Raw genomic sequence first — 24,174 nt, 5'->3', positions numbered from 1 at the left:
CAGGCGCCGTAGCCTAGGTTTCTCACTGCGCGGGAATTCAAATCCTCGTCCCTCGGCGGCACCTTTTTTGAATACCTTTTTTGAATTTTTTTTCATTTTCAACGGCGTTTTTCGAGGATTTCTGATTTCTTTTAAATTTTTTTGCAATAATATTAGGAAAAAAGATAACTTTTAACACATTTTAATGCAATAAAAATTTTTGGTCGGAGTCCCCCTTTAATGCACTATAAAAAAATTCCCCTAGACCATACTAGTAACGGGCCGGGCCCGGTCCGGCGGGCTTGTCATTCCACAAGTTTTGAAAATTTCAAAAAACACATAAAGGGGAAACCTTATGTGATTTTTTTCGATCAAAAATTTTTTTCGAGTTTTGTTGATTGGCGGGCCGGCCCGGAATTTTACGAGAATGCCCTAGACAGTGTAATGACTGAGGTATAACTCTATGACCGTCACACACTCAAAAACGTGTTTTTCTCAGGTGTCTCCAGGATCTCTAGAACTACGACCCTTGGCGAGCAGTGTGAAAAATGTTAGACGCAGACTTCATCCCTCGAACCATCATTGAAATTTGGTTCAAAAGAATTGAGGAAGGAACTTATGATCTGGAACATAAACCAATATCCAAAAGGCCTAGTCTCAATATCGATGGCAATATTACTAGGTTACTGGAGGAAGAGCCCCGGGCTACTTCTCGTGCAGTATCTTTGACAGTCCACCATCCCAATACCACCGTAACACATAATCTTCCCTACACGGGAAGAGCTCGGAGAGTCGATCAAATAGATTCCCATTTTTTGACAGACTTTCAAAAAATGGTACGATGTGACCTGTCACTTTCACTTCTTACCAGGAAACCGACGACGGACTGGATCCACAAAATTATCATTGTGGATAATAAAAAGATACTGTATGTCAACCATGCCAGGAAGCACCAATGGCTCCCCACAAAAGAAATGGCGGAATAGAACTCAAACGGGATGCATCAAGAAAAAATCCGATTTTTTTCGATTTGGTTAGACAGTGCTGGAGTAATATCCCGTGAGCTGCTTCCGGACTCCTATAACATCAACTTTGACTCAACTGCTTTCTAATGGAAAGTGATATTTATGCACACCGCTGTCAGTTCCCGAGAAGCTCGCTGTTGAAACCTTTTCACGACAACGAAAAATCACACAAATCTTCAAAGAACCGCAGTTAGCACCAGTCTCTAAGAATCGAAGTTCTGCCTTGCCCACCGTATACCCCTAACCTAGTACCAACAAAATACAACCTTTTTGAATTTTTTCAAAACCGTCTTGCTGGAAAGAAATTCCATGATCGGAAGGATGTCGAGAAGTTTTTGGATTACGTTTTCGCCTCTAACAAGGGAGGTGTTTTCAGAACAGCTTTGAGAATTTCTTGAAAATTTGTACACATATACTCTCGGACATGGTCAATAACGAGATAATTTTTTTCGTGCCCCTCGGTATCTAGAAGCTGAAAAAATGCGTCTGAAATTTTCACTGGCTGTTCAGCGTTGCGCGCGGTTCCCCCCTTTCTTATACAAATTGGAAAAGCAGTAAAGACCAACGAAGTGTGGTTTAGTGGTGAGGAAGGGACGGTAACTGACTGGGGTTAGGTTCGATCCTTCCCTCCTCGAATTTTTTTTCTGATCTCTGGAACTCTCAAAATGAGTTATAAAGTTTTTGAAAATAATTTTAATCATATTTTCATTTATTTTGAAGAAAAAAACAGTTTTGAGTTGTTTTGAAAAAGTACCCAAGAAATATTTTTTTTTATTTCTCGAAGTACTGTTGGAATGTCTTCTCTAGCCAAAATTTTAGTGAAAACCACCCAGATTTGCTCACTTTGGGTCCGGAACAATAATAAATGAGTAAGGACTTATGTAAATCTTTTTTCCAAGTTTTGAGTGCTGCTAGGTAATTTTCGGCTAACTACATACGATCCATTGAAGTTTCGAGACAAATCACTTATATGTTCCAGAGAAATACCGACTATCAAATATTGTCAAAAGGCTTTTTTATCGTCCCTTTGAGATTAGAATTCATTTTCGAAAATTTTAAAAATTTTCGAAATTTGAAAAAATTGCCAAGGGGGTACCCCATGACGACTTTTTTTCAAAAAATTGTTTTATTTGAAAAACGAGGAAACTTTTCCAGATTGTAGAGAAACGTTCAAAAATACGATTCCCATTCAAAAAGTTCCGAAAAACTCTTACTAAACCCTTCAAAACTTAATTTCAAAAGTGAGAAATTAGTACTGAAATCACTTTAAAACCCTGTAACTTTTTTGTGAGGGGCAAGGGGCAAAAAATAAAAACAGCATTGTGATCAGCATGTTTGAAAGTACCAATGGCCATAGTTTCAGAAAATTCTCAAAGCTGTTCTGAAAACACCTCCCTTGTAAGTCGTCAAAGTTCTATGCAAATGTAATCACTTAACTTCAGTTGCGCTGGCAAGAAGTGATGTACTCTAATACCGAATAAATTTCATATTGATTCTTGTTTTCCTTGAAGATAACACGAATTGAAGAAAAGTGACCACTACTTTTCGAACAACCTAATATTTGTTAAAGTCGTGTCCGCTAGATACCCAAAAGTCTCGCAAACAGATAGATACCCAAAAGAACTAGACTGCTCAACATTCATCACCAGATTTTCTCTGAAAATTCGTTCTATGGTTCAAGATAGCTTTCTACGAAAATGTTCAGTCGTCTGTCGTTCCTAACTCGTTGGAATATCATAAATCTCTCTAACTATGCGTATTCCTTATCACCTTTTTATTCTATCGTACCCAATATCCAGTTCAATCTGACGATCATTGATGAAAAACCGTATCTCTTCTTTCTTATTGCGTCCTCCTTTTTTCCAATCCATCTCTTTTTCTTACACCGCTTTATAAAGTTGCAAATCAATAATTATGATCGTAAACGAATCCATCGGGGCAATGGACGATTCGATTTCAAATTTGACAGGAAAATAGAAGAGAGATAGAAAGAAAAAGATAAGTGATAAGTGGGATTGATAATATGATAAGAAAGGGGAAGACCAGCTATGGAGAAGAAGAAGAAGAAGAAGGAAGAAGAAAATGAATTAGATGGATGGATGGATCATTCGGTTTCTTAAGTGTTTATTATGTGCGTGTTTGTATTGATATTTATCTGCAGATTCCGTTCTATGCTTTTCAAGAGTAATCAAAATCCAGAATCGGATTACTGTATCTCTATTCATTCGAAAACCTTTCGAAGTTTGCTGACAGAAAACCACTATTATCAGTTAAAATGAGAACGTGATTTAACTAAAAAAAATCGAAAAACATGTCATTTCAAATTAAAAACGCCCAAACAATGTTTTCCCAAAATAAAATAACGTTTTCGAAACATTCTTCGCCGTTTTGTGACACATATTTTTTCTGATTTGATAAGCGATTTATGCCAAGTTTATAGTTCAGATTGGAGGTCAAAGATACATTATTGTCTGGCATAAAATGGTCAGAGAACGATTTAATTCAGTTTTAAGGGTTTGAGACATTTCCGAGTGGATATTGAAACCGTTTGTAGTAGTCCGTTTCTTGCTCAAAATTATACAAATTAGAAAACTTCATGAAATTTACCTTGAACAGAAGTAGGGATGTTCGGAACGGAATTCTGAATCCCGAAAATTTATAGTTCGATTTTTTCGAAATTAAATTCTGACCGGAATTTCTCGGAGCCCTTTTTCGGAATTAGAGATTTTTGGACTACTGTATGTCGCGAAAAAATTGTATGCGGGCAGAATTACATCCAATTCTTTGCCTTTTCATTTTTTTTTGTTGGGTTTTCACCTATTTTTGGCGTTTTCTTTATGGAAAAATGGAATTTCTACTTTCAAATATGAATTTTAAAAAATTCCGAAAATTCCGAAATTTCTTAAATTTACAAATAGGAAAATTCAGGAATTCCGAGATTTCCAAAATCGGGATATTCCAAAACTCCGAAAAGTTTTGAAACGGCCACACCGAACATTGAACAGAAAGACAGAATTCGTCCACATTGTTTTTCCTACAGTTTTATAAATACCAATTTATCAGTCCAACTTCTAATAAAAGAAATTGATCATTTGTGTGCAGTAAGCAAATCTACAGTAATCCAAGCGTTCTTCCTTTCAGTTAATGCGGAAGTTCTTTTGTTACAGCTGAACTATCTGCCTTCCCCATCTTTTGCACCTCTATTCTGATTTTTGATTTTCCTTGTTTTGTGCATTTCTACCAAAACTTACTCTTCTTCATTCTGACCACTACCCCATTCATTTTTCTTCAAACTCCCATGAGATACTTCCCACCATTCCATGTTATCCTCTTTTTCTTTTTTTCACCCTTCTCAGCACCAAATCATGTCGATTCTCACAACACCAAAAGTCTCTCTTCTGGTGTTACTTGTTCTTCTTCTTTTCGACCCCTTCTTCTAATCCATGTCCATCAATTGTCGATGACGTGTTCCCATTCTCAGTTTCATCTTTTTCCTCTTTTTTCGTTTCCCAAATCGACACAAAAAAGAATTCCCAAATGGCATGGAAAATGGGATTTGGGTGAAGATGGGGAGGATGAAGAAATGAGAGACGGAGGAAAAAGGGGCTTCCCGCTGGTTACCAAAAAAGTGTTTCCATTTTTGTCTTGAGTTTTCAGAAGACCATTTCTGTTTACAAAATTTGGCAGAAATGAATCCTAAGCTCTTTTTTGACCAACTCTCTTTTTTGGTTTGCCTTTAGTCTGAATTGCATATTTCACTGATCTCCTTGCCAATAAGTTTAAGCCTAACTTCTAACTTTGAGCCTATTTATCTCTGTTCCTGTGAAAGATATAAAAACATAGTCAACTTAAAAAATATTTTCAATATTATAATAAACATAATGTCAGTTGACCACTTTTTGGTACCTTTTACAGGAACCGAGATGTATTGGCTCAAAGTTGAAACCTCTAGGTGGCACTCTATTTTGAGTCTTCCACCTTTCTATTTGGTGCCATAGTTCTTTCTGATCTCTATTTATAAAAATAGCCTCTCACTCTCCCAATATATCTTCTTCCAATTTTCCACTTTCCCAAATGTCTGGAATGTTGATCTCATTAGGGAAAAGAACAGAAAACAGAATGATGATACGATGAGATTGAAGGCATGTGAAACTCATGATTTTATTCTTTTACCTGAAATCTTTCTAGTTTTCTCATGAACATATGGATAGGGTAGTTATCGAATTTCCAGCAAAACTTTGACCTTTGAAGATGCCAGATGTTGAGAATGTGGTTGTTTTATTGGGGAAATTCTCGTGTTAATGGAAACCGAAGAATGTGAAAATGCAGAATGAATTGAAGTAGAGAGACTTCCAAAGCTCAGAATAATTACAGTGTTTCTGTAAATATTGGTGCTTTTTTGCAGTTTTCGTTTTCCTGTCCGATCATATGCCGTACAACTGTAAAAGAATGCCCAAAAAACCATCAACTTTGAGCCCATATAAAAGTAATCAAAAATTAATCAACTAATAAATTATTTACCATAATTTCACCAATACTTTCTTATCTGACGCTTTTTAAATATCTTTCATAGGTACCGAGATAACTGAGCTCAAATTTGACAGTTTTTATCAAAGAAAATAGCTCGGAGTTTTCAAAAGCTGGAATTGTTTTGAAACACTATTTTCGGAATTTCGAAAGAATTTCATTTTTTCTTCGGAATTTTAGAAGTTTCAAAGAACTCCGAAACAAAAAAAAACAGTGAAATGTCGTACCTTGTGAAATTTTCGGCATTTTTCTCAGAAGTTTTGAAATATGAAATTGAGATTCTAAAAAATGACTGAGCACAACATTTAAAAAATTTACTGGTATTCGAAAAAGTTGTCAGTTCTTTGACAGCTCTTTCAGAAACCGAGAAAGTTACGGTACAAATCATTCTCGTACCAAAAATCGGAGCTATGGTAGAGAAACGCTGGTCGAAGATCTTACAACGGAAACTACGGTAACCGAAAAATATGCAAATTTTCAGAATTTTCCTCTGTTTTTACTGCTTTCGTAAGAAAATAAATATGGAAAATGAACATAGGTTACGGTAGATGTCATTGTGGTACCTTCGGCTACGGTCACTTACACAGTCAGATTTTTTATCAGCATAATACCTCCAGCAGCCTTTGTTCACTTTAGAAACTGTCCCGAACCATTTCCAATGCCACCCAGTCTCTCTTTACGGCCCTACCAAATTTACTCTTCCTTAATTCATGATCCTTTCTTCTATGGTCCAAGATCATTCCTTCTCTTGTTCCTCTCTCCGTTTTCTTTTCTCCCAATATTCTCTTCATTCCATACTGTCTCGTTCATCTTGACATCTGTTTGTGATTCCGTTTATATTTATTTCCATTTTGACCCCCCGTGTTTCCTCCTCCTTCTTCTTCTTCCCATTCTCCAAGATACACCACTTTTTGCTCCAACTGATGTGGAGGAAGGGGAAGAATTCTTTGCAATTAGTTCTGGCTTTCCAAGGAAGAGCTCACTGAGCAAGTTTCAAAGTTCTTCGCTTTTTTTTCTTCCTTGTCTCAAAAATCTTTCCAAAATCTAAACTTTCACCAAATCGAAACCGCGCCCCTTTTCCTCTTCTAACAAGGGGTTTTCTTCCTTCTTTTTCTCAACTGATATGATAAGAAAATAGACAATTGATAACAAGTGATAATTAGTAGCTGATAGGTTTCTTTCTGTTGTTTATCTAGACAATACCCCTTCTCATTTTTGATCAGTTGGTATTTGTAAATGTTTTCTCTGATTCAGTCCAAGTTCAAATTTTTCTCACATGCTTTTTTGTTTATAGCAAAATGTGAATAAGATCAGAACACAAAAAAGATAAACGATGATATCGAAGATCGAGGTGACGAAGTGATAAGAACGTCTGAAGTTTTCCGTTTCCTTACAATAATATATATTCTATTTCCTTTTTTCATTTATGACGTTAGCGTTCAAAGTCCTTTGGTTCATGATTCGGTTGTCATGGGCATCCGAACCTAATCAATCAAATATGTTTGTCCAAAGGTATTGGAAATTTTGAAAACTGAAATATTATCTAGTTTTATTGTTAGGGTACACTGTATTCCAATACATAGTTCCGGAAATTAAATTTCGGCTCCGCGTCACTTCGAAACCGGTGCAAAACCGTGGTAATGCAGGTGAATGGATGAATTTCAGGCTAAAAGAACAACTTTAAGGTTTTCAAATATGCTTTTTCTGGTAGAACACATTCTGAAAATCGAGACATTTAAGAAGTTTTCGACTTTTGAAAACATCAAAATTTGGATTTTTCTGATTTTCAGTATGTGTTCTATCAGAAAAAGCATATTTGAAAACCTTACAGTTGTTTTTGTAGCCTGAATTTTATCCATTCGCCGTCATGACCATGGTTTCGAAATGACCGGTNTNTAAGTGACGCGGAACGCCCTAAATTTCAATAAATCATACAGTATTTCATCTAAAAGAAGCCAACCCAAATGTTCAACTTTGAGCTCAGCTATCTCAATTCCTGTGAAAGATATCAAAACTATGTCAAGTGAAAAAAATTATTGATATTATGATAAACAATTTATCAGTTGACAAATTGTTGATATCTTTTACAGTAATCGAGATAATTGAGCTCAATTTCGACGTTTTGGGTGGGCTTCTATCGGGGGAATTCGTACTTAAGTACGGTAGTTTTTTTAGAGATTTTTTTCTGTTTTTAGTTTCTATTTTTAGTCGGTGATGATTTAAAAGTCAACCGACGGGAGTTTGATGATTCATAAGTTTACAGGCCATTCCAACAAGCCTCAAAATTGTTCTTCTAGAAAATTAGCATACAGTTAAGCCTGTAATAGAAGGTCCCCCTAACTTTTAACTTTGAGCCAATTTTCCTCGTTTCCTGTCAAAGATATAAAAATTTTTTCAACTGATAAATTGTTTATCATACTATCACAAATATTTTATCAGTTAGCACAATTTTGATATCTTGCATAGGAATTGATATAATTAAGCTCACACTTGACAGTGTGGTGACCGTTCAATTACAGGTTTTACGGTAGTTGAGCACTATTATGCTTGTCTGAGAAAAAAAGGTTGAGACGCAGAGAAAAAGTGTCTGCGTCTCCACCGTTTGTGTGCTATTTAGGCTCTCCGCGTCGATATCGCTACCGTATTCAGACTGCAAAAAATACTCTCTAACCTTTTTTTTCTCAGACAAGCATAATAACACCGTAATAAAAAACTACAAAAAAACCTAAAACCAGTTACTTTCGAAGGCGAAGGTATTCCAAAAGTTCAATACTTTCCTATTTTTCTTCTTCGTTGAGCATCTCTCAGAAATCAGTCTCTGTACCTTTTCGGCGCCTCGATAACACTTCAATTTTTGTAATTTGTCTGATAAACGATTTATAATCATAGGCTGTCCCTCTCGTTGACCGTTGTCCTTTGGGTTGTTATAATTTTTTTTAATTCCAATTGTTTACAAAGTACTATTTTTAGTATGACTTCTTCTAGTTCCTTGTTCTGACTAATTCTGTTGTGTTCAGCTGTTCTTCACAGTTTGAACTTTCAGTACTAATTATCAACCAGTTTATGAGTTGATAATTGATTGGAGAAAAAAGTGAGAATGAGAAAACAATAACAAAATTGATGATGTTCTTCGAGTGAAAATATTGAAGATCCCGAAAATTACTGCTCCAGAATCTGAATTCTGATATTTGATGTGATTAGTGACCCGCTTTGTACTTTTCGTTCAATTTCGTTTTGTGATCTTTTCACTATTTCTGACTCTGACCTCCGTTTTTTCTTCTTATTTCATTTCATTTTCTAGAGATGAGAATGTCTCGGAACTGGTTTCAATTTGGGCGGGGTAAAGGGTGTACATATGTAACACGAGGCATGTAGCAAACAAACATTCCACTGCCACGTCAAAGTTCCGAAACAATCCGTTTTTAGGAATAGAGTTACTGTGGAGGCGGGAGAGGCAATGGGAGCACTTTGTTAGGTTTCCTTTTGAGTAGTCTTTTGATTTCCGATTTTTTTTTGGAAACTTCATCAATGTATCTAGAATGGTGATGATGTTTCAACAATAGGAAAATTCTGATTACACGGGAACCACTCCATATGTTACCCGGGGATTCGGATGAAACCTATCTTCAATAGTAGTACACAGTCTAACTAGAACAACCCCAGAATTATAGCTGCCGTCGTTAAGGTCTATTCAAATGGCGAGGCATTTTATGATTTTTCGTGAGTTTAGAGTCGGTACCCTTCGAGCAACCATAGCTTTTTTCATTTTTACTGTAGACGTTCAAACTATTTTTTATTCACAAGGTAAGTTGGCAAACATTATTGGTAATTGCACCTATGCTCCATCTCCAAAACAAAAGTTAGGAAAAATGAAAATACGAAAATATCGAGTTCCAACGAATTCAAAAGATGCCAATTTTTGAAAAAAAAAAGTGATCGGGAGACCATGTCTATCAGATTTCTCAGGACGAGTAACGTACATATACATGTTCAAATATAGGTCGAGCCCTTGAGTTACGAGACTTATTTCGATTTTTTTCAAAAAAAAGTTACAATTCATGTATACATGCAATTTTTCGAAAAAAATTTTTAGTATCGAATGCTTCCCTTTTCAGTTACTGAACTATCTTTTGTTGCTTCTTTTTATTTTTATTTGTTATTTATGATTTTCGAAAACTTTATTTTTTCGAAAAATTTCATGTATAGATGAATTATAACTGTATAGATGAATTATAAATTATACATGAATTATAACTTTTTTTTGAAAAAATTGAAACAAGTCTCGTAACTCAAGGGCTCGACCTATATTTGAACATGTATATGTACGTTACTCGCCCTGAGAAATCTGATAGACATGGTCTCCCGAGCACTTTTTTTCAAAAATTGACATTTTTTGAATTCGTTGGAACTCGATATTTTCGTATTTTCATTTTTCTTGACTTTTGTTTTGGAGATGGAGCATAGGTGCAATTACCATTAATGTTTGCCAACTTACCTTGTGAATAAAAAATAGTTTGAACGTCTACAGTAAAAATGAACAAAGCTATGGTTGCTCGAAGGGTACCGACTCTAAACTCACGAAAAATCATAAAATGCCTCGCCATTTGAATAGACCTTAACGACGGCAGCTATAATTCTGGGGTTGTTCTAGTTAGACTGTGTACTACTATTGAAGATAGGTTTCATCCGAATCCCCGGGTAACATATGGAGTGGTTCCCGTGTTAGATAACGGAAGAAAGTTAGATTGCCGGGAAACATGTGATAGAAGAGCCCCCACACTGCCTAGTTTGAGCTCCATTATCTCAATTCCTGTGGAAGATAGCAAAAATGTGTCAATTGATAGAATGATTGAAATATTTTGATAACAATTTATTAGTTGGCATAATTTTTATGTCTTTCCCACTAACCGAGAATAAATGCCTTAAAATCAGTTAATGTTAGTTAGGCAAAAAAAAGTTTCCTGCCGTTTCCGTGAAAATTTTAGGAACTCTTGCTTCATCACGTTTTATCTGATCAGATAATTTTCCGGAAAAAAATTGTCAATTACAAAAATGAAGCTCTATTTTTATTTTATGTAATCAAAAAGTTTCAAATTGGTCAAAAACACATTTTCGTAGGTACAGAAATTGACCTAGTTTCTCAAACAGGTGCAGAACTTGGCTTCCTGGTGCTCTATTCTCGAATCCCGGGTCGGGTCGAAAAGTTGCATCATTGGTTGTTATACTAATTCATAAGTGGAGTTCAGACATGGAAGTTTCATTAAAATATGTATTCTTCGCGAAATGCCGTAAAACAACTATCTCTATTGCTTTGTGAGATATCAATAAGTGATCAACTATTAAAATGTTAGGGATATTTTGATAAACAATATATCAGTTGACAAGTTTCTTATATCTCTCAAAAGAATCGAGCTAATTGAGCTCAAAGTTTACAATTTCAGTGGACTTCAGTTAGAGGAATGACGGTAATTCTGGAAATATGACCCTAGGCCAGAAGTTTCGGACAGTTTTCTTTCATGACTCGCTTTTTTTTGGTTCCAGAAAATCCTGGCTCAAAATACGCTGACCACGTGACGGGCATCTTGCCAAAGAGTCTTCCGAGAAGACCATTGAATCAAAAAAAAAGTGATCGGTGAGCAAAAACTGCGTCAAGAACGCACCATTCTGTTTACCGTTCACACATTCGAAAGTTGCCATCCACTGTGTTTTTACACCTTTTTACACATTTGTGTTTGCTCCAAAAGATTTTTTTCTCTTCATAATGGTTCAAGGAACTTTACCCTTTTCTGTAGCTACCGTAATCTTTCAGCTTTGCCACGTCACCATCTCTCGTCCTTTTTTCCTTCTCCTTCCCTGTTTCAAATTGTCCGATACATCCATCATCTTCTTTTTAGTCTCCATGCCATTTCGTTGTCATACACATTCCGATTTTCTATTCTTTTTCTTCTCCTTTCAAAAAAAAAAGAATTTGGTTTTTTTTCAATGTTTCGAACTCCAAAAGTGATGATCATAAATCTTCTCTCTCGACTGTCTGAAACTATTTTCTAACTATTCCAATTTCCCAAAAAAGGCAGTCGATGTGTTTCTGTGTCTATAACTGAATTATGTGAAGCGAAAAGCCAAACTTTTTTATTCGGAAAATAGAAAACGATGATTCTTTTTTTGTCTCCATTCCGATTCCATTAAAAGTTTCAGAAAAAGTCCAAAAAAAAACCTCCACCGTTTCACTTTCATACCAATCTATTAGTCAAACTTTTTTCAACTGAAAATATACGGGAGGTCTATTCTCTGTCTATTACCAGTTCTCTCTTTTCTGACACTTTTCTATCTACCGTAAAACCTGTAAAAGAAGGGCCCCCCACACTGTCAAGCTGATTTTTTTCTGCTCAAAACTATGCAAGATATCAAAAATGTGTCAACTGATAAACTGTTTTTGATATTATGACAAAAAAGTATCACTTGCCAACTTTCTAAGTTTCACAGGAACCGAGATAAATTGTCTCAAAGTTAAAAGTTAGGTGCCCTTCTCGTTACAGGTTTTACGGAAAATGCCTTTTTCCTAAAAACCATCACTAAATTGAAATTTCCAGAGTACATCTTCACCCTGCCGTACTCGTCTTCTGGTTTCTCAAATGTGTGGTTGAGTGGTTTTCTTAAGTTCAAGTTATCCGATCGGTGTGTGCCAATGTTCTATGAAGGTCCTCCTTTTACTCATCATGATGCTCTCCGCCCTCGTTCACACATATCCTTACAGTGAGTTTCGTTGAAATCAAAATGTTAAAGATGGGGGATAAAACAATTATATTTTCGAAATTCCGTTCATATACATATTTCGAGGAGTTCCGAAAAAATCTCCAAAAAACCTCCTATCCTTCCTTTAAAGAGAATCTGTCTTCAGAAAGATCATCAGGATTCGAGCGCCTTCGTGATCGGATTCACCGGAAGAGGCATCGTCATCAGAAGGTATCAGATCCTTTTCTTGCTTCTAAAATTCCTAAATTCTTTTCTCCCATTCTTCCTATACATTTTCAATCGTGCGTGTTCATTTTTTCCTTTCTTTTTCCTATTCCGCGGCTGAACACCCACTAAACGCCATCATTATATTTGCATACACTGAAATGAGGGAATCCGATTAATCACAGAATTCCTTCTTCTTCTCCTTTACAAACACTCCTTCTTCTTCGTTTTTTATCCTTCCTTCACCTCCTGTTCACAGCATGAGACCTTTTGAAATGAGATTTATCGATGACAACTGAGTAGAAAAAATTCTAAAACAGTTGAAAAGGGAGCTTCGGAAATCTAATTTTTCAGCCGTCTGTAATGAACGAGACCGATGAATTATACGAGATGTCGATGACTATTCCAAAGGCTGATGAAGATGACGATTTTGCACTTAGAATACGTTCTGAAAAGTCAATTCCAAATACATTGTCAACACCACCTACAGTAGTCCATCATAGGCATCACCATCATCATAATCATAAAAAGGTATGACAATCAAAATAAATCTGAAGTTCCAGGGTGGCGCACAATTACCCAGACTGATAAAAACGGATACTGTAAACTCTAATAGAATGCCACCCAGACTATCAATTTTGAGCACATGTATCTCAGTTTCTGTGAAAGATATCAAAAAGTGATTTACTAAAAAAATGTTCATAATACCATCAAAAAATGTTGTCAGTGGACCACTTTTTGATACCTTTTACAGGAAATGAGATACATGGGCTCAAAGTTGATGGTTTGGGTGGCATTCTATTAGTGTTTACAGTATATCTTTAGACATAAGTATTTTGGAAGCACAAAAATTGGTAAAAATATAATTTTATGTCTGATTTAAAGCTACAAAATTTTCAAAACGATTCCTCGAATCTAGGTATTGTTATGATTGTTCAATGATGACCTGTTTCTTGTACGCCCTTGCGATTTCCATGAGATGAAGCTAGTTTGACAAGCGATAACTCAGCTCAAAGTTGGTCAGATAATTTGAGACTTGGCCAGTTTAACGATGAATTTTTTGAGTTTCTGCACTTTCAATTTGAGCTCAGTACAACGCTGAACTCAAGTTTTGTGCTCGTACAAACGGGTAATTATATGCGCAACCCTGTAATTGTCTATTTCAGAATCGACGCGAGAAAAACGAGGAGCTTTGTCAGAATCAGCGGAAAATAGTCGAGTTGAATACCCAGAGGTAACTAAATAGAAGTTTATAAAAACACGAAAAATGTTTTAGTCACGAGTTTGATCCTCCTTTCGTAGTAGAAGTGAGATGTCTAAATACTCAGTCATCCAATGGAAATGTATTTTCCGGTCAAGAACAGACGTGTTTCAAAGGAATGTTACGATGTGTACAGCAATATGCAGATGTGAGTGGTGATATTAGAGATAAAATAAAAATATATCTTATTTTCAGGTCCACGTCTCCCGTCGTAGTGTCGGCTCCATCCACTGGCATCCCTATACAATTTCCGATGTTCCCGTATCTTGCCAATGCATGTGGCCCGTCGACCGATACGGTCATCAAGAATTCTAGTCATTTTGTACCTTTTCTTCCTCTTTTTACTTATTATGTCAGTACAAACGTTGTCATTTTTCTCCCGACTTTCTCCTAACGTTTCCTTGTTCTTTTTTACAAACTTCTACGGGTAGGCATCGCATTTTAACACTTTTAATGAATTAATGAACAACAATTTAATGAACAAACAACGAACAACAAAATGAGAAAAACAACACAATGGAAACAACTTTTTAGACTTTCTTGATTTCAATAATTCTTCTGGGTACTGATGCCTGGATCACTTTGGCTTCCGAAGCTACAAGAATTCCACGTTCATTGATGAATTGACAAAATGCCGGAACACTTCCTCCAACTCCAAAGTAGAAAAATTTAGCAGCGAACCAACTTAAAAGAAGGACTTGAAGCAAAGTTTCTAAATAACAACCTACGCGACTCCATCATCTTTTATTGCTGCCACGAGAGCATCGTGAAGAGCCTGATAGTCTTCTTCGTTGTAGATTGTTTCCGATGATAGAATAAAGTCGAATCTATAAATTATTATAGAAGAACAGTTTTTTTACCAAACTAACTTTCTTCCATTCAACTTCGTCGGTACCTCTTCCCATCCCATCGCTTCTCCCTGAACGACAGCTGAATGTGGATTCTCTTCGAAGTTTGGAATTGTGAAAAACTCGATAACTGACGCATTCTGAAATAAGTCTTATTTCTATAAAGTCCGACTACACACTTACAAAATCCTGAGCGAAGACTTCTTTTGCACCATGTACAGCCGTTAGAATGGATGGAAGTGCTGCACCACATCCCAGCTCCAACACTGTTTTTCCAGCAAATAACGACTGGTTCTCTTCAATAAAATCACACAAGTCGACGGTACACTCCCAAATCTGAGAATGAAAATTTGAATATAGTCAAATAGTTTTCTACAGCTTCTAAACCTTGAATCCTCCTTCATATTTGTGAACTGTAATATCTGAAATTCCCATGTTTTCCAATTCGTCTTTATACCGTTCTTCTCCTTTTCTTTCATCGATTCCCATCCGAATTTCGACTTCATTCAGGTAGGAAAGCTCACGACCGTTTGTTAATTTCAAAATATTCATTTTATTCGAGACTTCTGAAATTTATTCTTGATTTTCCGAAAGATTCACTTCATCAAGTATGGAATGGAGGGCGAACGTTGGGAAAAATAAAAATAAGAAAAGACGAAAAAGAGTTATACAAGTTTCGTCTTTATTATAGATCGCTCTCTGTATATACAATAAATTTATCACTTTAATCTAAAGACTTAGCTGAAAATATTAAATCACAGTTGGGATAAATCAAAGCAATATAAAAGAGCAAAATTTACAAAAAACAAGCGGGATATTGAATATCTAACAACCGGTAGATGATATCCAGGATTTTGTAATTATAGAACTCTAGTGTGTTAATCTACGGGTGGGCAAAAAGGAGAAAAAAGTGAAATTATTTGCCGAATTCAGTCATAAACTAGAGATTAGGAAGCAGCTGAGGAAAATGAGCAAGATTGAGGGTAATTTCAGTTAATTGGGAACATTGTCTATTATGATCTGTTGAGAGCCGCAGCCCAACTCGCTTGTCTCGTTTCTTCACTGGCTATCACTTGTTTCATTTGAGATTCGTCGAAACGAGCTACAGTTCCAATGACACGAGCGAGAGTCTGAAATAAAACTTCCAATATTTGTATTCAAAAAAAATAGGATACTCACCACAGACTCTTTTCCAAGAGCTTCTCTATTAGTCATGTACCGGTACAGTACATTCCGGAGATACTCAGCTTCTGCTGGGTCAGCAATTCCGTGTAATTCCATCGATGGCGTTTTCGTTTTGACTGCATTTCCATTCGATCGAGGGTTCTTGTCGTTACGAGAAACTTGCATTCGAAGGTCATCTGCTTCGTTTAGGGAAGCGTCAAGCTTTTGCTTCAGCGATGCAATCTCTTCTTTGTACTGAAAATAAAAAAATTAGCTCAGAATCTCATTCGATATCCTACCGAAAATTCACTTCTTCTGTCTTCGTCATCCTGTTGTTTTTGAACTTGAAGCTGGCCGTTTTGAACGGATTCACTGGTTGATTTGAGATTTGTAAATTCTTCGTGAAGGGCATCGAATTGTTGGTTCTTGTCGTTCAACTCGTTGTATAATTGCTTAACTTCCTTCTGTAGTTCCCGTACCACTTTTCTCGAATCAGTATCAGCTTTCGCTGCTTTGCTCTCATTAGCAACCGTCAATCGTTTTACTTCCGACTCCAGTCCTTCAATTTTCTCCGCAAGTTCTTTCGCTTCTCCTTCTAACATTTCTTTCTCTACTTCCCAGTGTCCCTTTTCTTTTTCAGCAGCTTCTTCCTTCAGTTTCAGAGCGTCGTTCTCCGATTGAATTGATTTTAGTGATTCTTCTAAGCTTCGCAATCGTTGTTCCAGCTCCAGTTTGGACTGCTCTGATGACGCTTCGAGCTCCTTGATTCGAGATTCAGAAGCCTCATCCTGATTCTTCTGAGCATTAACCAATTTCTCAGCTTCTGCTTTCAATTTCTCTTCAAATTGCGCGTTCAACTTAGCGATCTTCTTCTCAGCCCTCTGTTTCAACTCATTGTAAGCGGTTTCTTTTGCCTCTAAAGCTGATCCCATGGTTTCTAGTTCTTTGGCAAACGTTTCTCTGAAAATACAGATTCAAATTGAAATGTAGCGCGTAGATTTACCTCAATCGAATTTCCTCCTGTTTCTCATTTTCACGATCAGATGCAGCTCTCTTCTCCTTCGATTCAAGTTCATCCATGTCCATTTTCGATTTTTCGACCTTTGCTTTTTGAACGACAAGATCATTGTTGATTGCTGCGAGTTCTGCGCGCAAGTCGGAAATTATTTTTTCCTGTAATGAAAGACACACTTTTATGGATTATTTTTTATGGAACACTGCAAAAAAGATTATGTTCAACATCATCTGTTGTTAGGCTTGTGAAGCTAGTCAAGATAGATTACGGTAGAAGCGACAAAGTTTAGAAAAAAACCTAGATTACTGTGTTTGTAGGCAAACATTTCAAGCGATTCAAAATTTCAGACCTTCGCGATAAACTCGACACGCATCTTCTCATTCAAGTCGTTAAGTTCGTTTACTTTTTGTTCCACTTCCGTCGAATTTTGAATCTAAAAAGGAGCAGTGTGAACGAGAAATAAGAAGATGTGAGGATAGTGCATGCAAGTGAATAGGCTTGTGAGAAAATATGAACTAGTGCAGATTCGATATTAGTTTTTTTAATGGTTTAAAATGTTTTTTCGAGTTAAGATGCTGATTTAGTTTAGACCAACCAATAACCATCCCAAACATACCTTGGCATCCTCGGTCTCTCGAATTTTCGTCTTCAATTGCTCAATTTCACTACGAAGTGATTCAGAGATTTGCGTTGCAGAACTTGAGCTCTCGGCGGCTTGTTGCAATTGTACTTTTACTGATTCAACACGCTCCTCTTTCTCGACTTCCATCTGGTGTAGTTTAGTTTGGAGATCGTTAACTTGGGCCATTTGTTGTTCCTTTTCGGCTAAGGACGTTGTTAATACGTTTATCTGCAAGAAATTGAAATTTTGAAAATTTTCAAGGTCAGAATTACCTCTTCAGTAAGAGCTTGTTCATTTTGTTCTCTTGCTTGTATCTCTTTCTCTAGCTTCTCTATTCGTTGTTTGAGAGATTCGTTGTCCAATTTTGACACCTCCGTTGTAGATGTTAGTGACTGAACGCTTTCGTTGGCTGTACTCAATGAATCGGTTAATACTTGGCACTTTTCTTGGAGTTCTCGATTTTCCCGATGGGATGCATCGAGATCTCTCTGCATAATCTGCATCTGATTTGATTCTTCGGAAGATTTCTGCTGTTCTTGTTTCTCCAGTTCCAAAACTCTCGCCTGGGCCGATTGACATTGCTCTTGTGAATTCTTGAGGGACTCTTGCAGCCGGTGAATTTCATCGGTCGAAGTCTTTTGAAGGGATTCTGCTTCTTCGAGAGAGGAACGTAGTTTTGAAATTTCTTCAGAATGCTTCTCAGTGTCAGATGATGTGCTAGTCAGAAGTCCTTCTGCTTTCGCCTCGGAAGCTTCTAAAGAAGTCTTGAGATGTTGAATTTCCTCTTGCAGGAACTTCTGGATATTTTCGGCTTGTTCGACAGAGCTTCGTAAACTTGCATTTTCTGCTACATTCTGCTCGGTTTCAGAAGTCATATTGGATGATGCAGTCTTTAGTTCAATTACTTGATCTTGTGATTCTTTGAGAGCATCCTGAAGCTCCTGAATCTTTTGATTCAGAGCTGTTTGGTGCTCTTGAGAGACTTTGAGATGCTCCTGAATTTTATCAACTTCAGCATCTCTTTCAACTTCGACCTGTTTCGACGATTCCCTGAGAACTTCTAAATCCTTCAGTAGCTGCTCTCGAGCTGATTTCTCGTCTTCAGTAGCTTTGGAGATTTTGATCATTTCAACCTCCCAGGTTTTCTGTAGGTTTTGAATTTCCTCTTTTCCAGAATCATGATCCTTCTGAATACGTTCCATATGATCTCGCAATGTCGATTTTTCCTTTTCACATGTCTCAAGTTCTTTCTTGGCAGTCTCCATTTGCTTTTTCATTTCAGAAATTGCTGTATTCTCATGAGATTCTATCGCTGATTTCAGATTACGCTCATTCTCAACTTCTTTCTTCAAACTCTCAACAGATGCCTGCGCTTCTTCTAGTTGTTTTTTCAAGGACTCGGTGGATTCAGCATGAGTCTTCAATTCGGCTGTCATAGATTCTTGAAGATGTTGCTTCTGTGAAGTTACTTCACTGAAATTTTTCTCGATGTCTTCTAGTTTTTGTTTGAGGAGTTCCACGGCGTCATCTTTTTGTTTCTCCGATGTGACAAGTTGCAGTTTCAGCGACTCCACCAGTTCCGAAAATTCCTTGAGCGATGTCTGGAAAATATTTTTGTTGTGGAATCTTATTGGGAAGTTAACATTTTTTAGTACCTGTGAACCATCCAACTTTGTACTGACTTCGCTCAATTGAGCGTGGGCTTCAGTAGTTTCTTTTTGTGACGCGCTAAGCTGTTGTGTCAACTCTTCGATAGATTTTTGAGACAATGCTACATCTTCTTCTGACTTTTCCAATCTTTTGCTAACATCTTGAAGAGTTTTCTGTTCCTCAGCCTGAAAAGAAAACAGAAACATACAATTCAAAACCTTTCTAAAACATACCAGCTTCTCGAAAGCTTTATTCAGTTGCTCAGCGCGTTCCTGCTCCTTCTCCTTCTAAAAAGATTTTTGGATTTTGATTAAATCAGAAACGATGACGGTTACCTCGAAAGCTTCCTTCTCATTAGCCACATCCTTCTTGTTCTGGTCCAATTCCGTTTGCATCTGTTCGGCTTTCTGTGCAACATCGTCGTACTTTCTCTGCGTCTCCTCTCTCAAAGCTCTGGCCTCGTTCAGTTCTATCTGAAGAGCGTCACATTTTTCGAGCATTTCTTGTTGAAGCAGTGATAGTTGTTTCTGAAAAATAAGCACATAAATAGAGAAATTGGGCTGGATATAATACCGCCATTTCATTTTTCTCCTTCTCAGCCTGTTCGAATTTGGAAATCAGATTCTCACATTTTTCGGTCAAAGTCTTTTTTTCCACTTCGAATCTACAATTGAAAACCTCATGAAAATAGTTTACAAATATATGTTTTAGACTGTTTCAGTTTGTCAAAAAGGAACAGAAGTTAGTGAAATGAATGCAATGAGCAAGATATTCACGGGGAAAGGTATTCTACGCATGCTTCTAGGCCTTGGGAAAGTTGTTGTGATAAATTGGTGAGCGATTGTGGGGCATGAGTTTTTCTACCAGTGAGTTCAGACAGCTGTGTTTTTGTTTTCGAAAATTAAATGAGACGAGCAATCCTAAAAGTTCCGAGATTCTTCTTTTCTGTGTAGCGCTTATTTATAATAGAAGGAAAGGAACAAAAAATGTTCATTCGTGAGGAGCACTGATGGACTTATAGAGAGATCGTGCCCACCGATAGTGGAAAAGGCTAGGCGGTGCGTTTGTGAGAAAACAGCGACACAAAAGGATGTAAAGGACGTGATGTGATGCTGCTGCTACTGCTCATCACTGAAATTGAAAAGAGAAAATAAAAGGGACATGAAGAAGAAGAAGAGAAGTAAAGAAACAATTTTGACGACATTTCCACTAGGGAGTGTGGAAGAAAACGATTGACACAATTTTTTTTGTAAACATCAGGAAACGATAGCTAATTTTTCTAAACACTCGATGGGGTATACTTGTCAGAATTTCTTATTATCTGACTATGAGAACAGAGCCAAGAACTGAAATCTAAGAATCGGATGAGTATCCTATAGCCGGGCTTAGACTACTCTGTTCCGTATTGTTTGTATATGCAATGGGCCAAGAAGAAGAAGAAGAAGATTGGTTTACCAGCCAAAGAAGGAATAAATGGTTTAGAAAGGGTACTTAGCAATTTTGTGTCTCCTATACGAAGATTCGCAAATTTCATTTGTTAAAGTTTCATGCCACAATATGCAGTAATTCTACCATATAACAGGGTGTGTCACAAGACGAACACAAGCAACTAAGAATAAAACACAGCAATTTCATACAAAGACAACATGAACTCGATTCTGTTCGGATCAGGATCAAATCCGTTTAAGAATGAAATTTTCTCTCTAAGAACTTTTTTCAGGTTTAACTTCACTGGTTCTAAATTTTCACGTACTCCAGAATGCGATGAGCTTCCGTCTCCTGTGTCTCGAACTCGACGGTGGCGATGTGATCGGAAGCGGCAGCCCGCTCCTCGTACTTCTCGCGCCACTTGTCACACTCGCTGACCTTCTTTCCGAATCTGGCATTTCAGACTTTTTTTTCAGACAAAAATCATTGTTCAACGGGACATTCGGACCAGCCGACTCCACATAGAAATCCTTGTGATAAAACCAAATTGACAAAAACAAAGAATGTAGAGAAAGAGATAAAATGCTAATTACTAAAAACTAAAACCTTAACTTGTGGGTTTGAACTATCATCTAGAATTCAGATTCAACGCTAATTAATTTTTTTCACTTACCAGAACTTAATTTCCACCATAAATATACATAATATCACATTACATACAACATAGTAGTCAACAATAGCATGAAGTGGTTGAAAACATAAGGGAGAACTCAAAAATAGAGAAAGGGAAGACTTTTTTAAATTGGTGCCAACATGCTCTTACACCGTCTCCCGATATAAAAAAATAAAATAAAACAACTAACTGTTCTTTCGCGGCAGCTAACGTCTTCTCAGCTTCTGCTCTATAGATATCAAAACTTGAAACATGATCTGCCACTTTTGACTCCAAATCAATTTTCTCTGATCGAACGGAAGCGATTTCTAGTTTGAGCTGCAAAAATCAATCACTTAATCAGCTCCAACAGTGATATCACTCACTGTTTCGATATCTTCATTGTGCTCATCAAACTCGCTCGATTCTTTCGCTTCCAGTCTGACTTTGTAAGATGACATTTCCAAAGTCATCTTCTCAATTTCTTCCTTGAGTCGTTCGATTTCCTCGTTCAAATCTGATTCCAGGATGTTTCTTTTCTTCTCTTCCTCCTCTAAAACTGCTTTCACTCCTTGAGTTTTCGCTTCCGATAGTTTGTCAATCATTTCATTATTTTCGGCTTCTAACGCTTTGTTCATGGCTTGAAGTTTCTCCACTTTTTCATTCCATCGTTGATTTGCGTCGGCATCCTGTTGCTCCAATACGGCGCATTTTCTTCGCCATTGTTCAATCTGAAAAATAATTATTTTCGAACATCCATATATAAAGGCCTCACTTCAGAATCTTTTTTCTCCAATGCACCGTGCATTTCAGCTTTCGTGGTAGCTAAAACGATAGCATGTTGCTGATCGCTTTCATTGATTCTCGTAGTCCATTCCTCTTCTGTTTTCTGAATTCTTGACTCCAACTCTTTGATACGAGGACTCTCATCGTCATCTACATTTATCAACTGATCTCTTTTCTCCTGTTGTAACGCCTTGATCTTATTTTTGCATTGCTCTAACATCCGTTTGTAGTCCTCGCACTTTTTCTCTAAATCGTCTTTTCCGTCACGGTTCCCGACAGAATCACGAAGCTTTTCAGCGAGAACCCGTTTTTCGGAACGCAGTTTTTCAACTTTCTGGAGACATTCGTCTTGCGTCGTTTCTAGAATCTTCTTTGTCGCTGTTACTTCATCAACAAGTCTGTTATGACGGTGAACAGCATCACGGTACTTGGCTTTATAACTCGCAAGACGTTGTTTCAAACGGGAATTGTACGCCTAAAAGATCTTAAATATAGGTAAGGAGAACTGTCGTCGGGACCTACCGGATCGTTTGTAGACCGCACGGAAAATGCTTCGCTAGTCACACTTTCAGAATCGGATGGTATTGTTTCAAAGGCGGATGATATCACATTGGGAATTGATTGAAGAAGAGAAGCCAAGGTGCTCTCGTTGGAATGTGTCGATTCTGCTGATGGTGAACGACGACGTCGATTGCTCGGTGATTCCGTGGAAGAGAGACCAAGACCGAGGAGGTCCGCCTCCGGAATTTCAGACATAATGGCCGAGGAGGATTCCTGAAAGCATTAACGAGACATTGAGCACACGCATAACTCGCACTCACAATTGATACGTCCGCAAGGTCTTCTACTTTCGACTCTCCGGCTTCAGGATTAGTGGTTCCTGTAACAGAGTTCAAAAACCTTTTAGAAATAGAAGCGTTTGCGTCACTACCAGTTGCCTGCTCGTTCTGTAAATAGATGTTTGACAGAAATTTTTAATTTAAAATAATAACCATGGCTTGTCTATATTGTCCAACTTGTGCAGCGATTTGTTCAGTGTATTGCTGGGCGGACTGCTTCAGCTTCCCAGCTTCATTATCCAGTCGATTTTTTAGGTTTTTAAACATCTGTGCATAGTTATTTTTTTTCAGTTTCTATTCAGCCGAAGCATTAGTAAGGCTTATTAGACCTATATCGGATTTTGAAAAACGACAAATTATAAATACTTTTATATCAGTTGTCAACAATATAAAAAAACTAACAACAAACAAAACAACGAAATTAGAGATCAGGGTAGAGATTTATCAGGAAGCTTCCGTTTTAAACCGTTTTCTCTCGTCTTCGTGAAGCTATCACACATTTTCAAAGTTTTTGCGGACAATTCGATCATATCCACTGCGTTGCTGATTGATTTTGACAGGGACTTTGGATCTCTGCTTTCAATGTTTCTATAATACAACAAAAATTATCAAAATAATATTTTAACTTAAGGCGTGAACTTACATAACAACATATTCTCCTTCACTGCTCACTTCTCGTCGCGCGCCACTTCTGCTCGGCTCTTTATCGATTTTTATTACTCCCGCTATTGTTCTAGCTGCTTCTTCACAACCAACAGACAACTTGACGCTTCTGAAATTAATAAATCTGATTGAAAAAACTGGTTAGCAGTAGAACGAAAAGTATTGAATTTTGTTTCGAAATAACTAACGAATATATTCATAGTTTTTAAAACTTTCATCACTTACGCTGAATGAACATAAGCAGCACTTTCGACGGACGGTTCGCATTCTTCATCTGAAGACGACGATGAACTCGGGTCTACTTCCATTTTTCCGATTACAGCTGGAAAAGTATTAGATAAAATTAAAATATTTAACACATAAAAAACAGAGAAGCATGTTTCCAGTTTTAAAATTGAAGTATGATATAAATAAAAATAATTAAAGTCTGCTGAAAACCGTTAAAAAGAAAAAATCTGCTGAAAAATCATGGAAAATCCGGTTTTCCTGTAAAATCCAGTTGATTTCATGAATTATTGCCAACTCATGAGTGAAGGAGCGCTTGTCGATTTACGAAGTTGGTCTCGCAGCGCCAGCGCATTTTGAATTCTTTCGAAAATTTCAAGGCTTCGCGCCCAATTTCGACATGTTAAGAAGATTTTTCGATGATAAATATTGAGACTCCACCGATTCCGAGGAAGGGGTTGTCTCCGAGAAACCGATTCCGAGGAAATCGGGGCGGAGTTTACTTTGCAACTGCCGTACGGTTCAACTGCGGC

At 37.1% G+C, this 24,174-nt stretch overlaps 4 protein-coding genes across 4 annotated transcripts; 1 reads left to right on the top strand and 3 right to left on the bottom strand.

Moving 5' to 3' along the window:
- Positions 1–12,851: 12,851 nt before the first annotated feature.
- Positions 12,852–14,064, top strand: CBG09868 (the record flags this gene model as incomplete). The annotated part of the gene is made up of 4 exons (XM_002641523.1): positions 12,852–13,019; positions 13,655–13,722; positions 13,765–13,897; positions 13,945–14,064. The coding sequence occupies 4 exons, from the start codon at positions 12,852–12,854 to the stop codon at positions 14,062–14,064; spliced, it is 489 nt and encodes a 162-aa protein (XP_002641569.1).
- A 215-nt stretch (positions 14,065–14,279) lies between these two features.
- On the bottom strand, positions 14,280–15,149 carry CBG09867 (the record flags this gene model as incomplete). Its single annotated transcript, XM_002641522.1, has 5 exons — positions 14,280–14,433; positions 14,478–14,576; positions 14,619–14,737; positions 14,781–14,933; positions 14,985–15,149. The coding sequence occupies 5 exons, from the start codon at positions 15,147–15,149 to the stop codon at positions 14,280–14,282; spliced, it is 690 nt and encodes a 229-aa protein (XP_002641568.1).
- Positions 15,150–15,610: 461 nt separating this feature from the next.
- Positions 15,611–23,020, bottom strand: CBG09865 (the record flags this gene model as incomplete). Its single annotated transcript, XM_045244172.1, has 16 exons — positions 15,611–15,727; positions 15,777–16,016; positions 16,061–16,721; positions 16,765–16,934; positions 17,126–17,209; positions 17,393–17,626; positions 17,671–19,335; positions 19,384–19,575; positions 19,622–19,712; positions 20,802–20,927; positions 21,340–21,467; positions 21,515–21,859; positions 21,904–22,389; positions 22,437–22,688; positions 22,736–22,861; positions 22,907–23,020. The coding sequence occupies 16 exons, from the start codon at positions 23,018–23,020 to the stop codon at positions 15,611–15,613; spliced, it is 5,031 nt and encodes a 1,676-aa protein (XP_045094134.1).
- A 161-nt stretch (positions 23,021–23,181) lies between these two features.
- On the bottom strand, positions 23,182–23,724 carry CBG09864 (the record flags this gene model as incomplete). Its single annotated transcript, XM_002641519.1, has 3 exons — positions 23,182–23,341; positions 23,397–23,525; positions 23,642–23,724. The coding sequence occupies 3 exons, from the start codon at positions 23,722–23,724 to the stop codon at positions 23,182–23,184; spliced, it is 372 nt and encodes a 123-aa protein (XP_002641565.1).
- Positions 23,725–24,174: the final 450 nt, after the last annotated feature.

The sequence above is a fragment of the Caenorhabditis briggsae genome (assembly GCF_000004555.2).
Source record: "Caenorhabditis briggsae complete genome, chrIII, whole genome shotgun sequence".
In the NCBI taxonomy this organism is placed as follows: domain Eukaryota; kingdom Metazoa; phylum Nematoda; class Chromadorea; order Rhabditida; family Rhabditidae; genus Caenorhabditis; species Caenorhabditis briggsae.
This window is presented reverse-complemented; position numbering and strand designations above follow the sequence as displayed.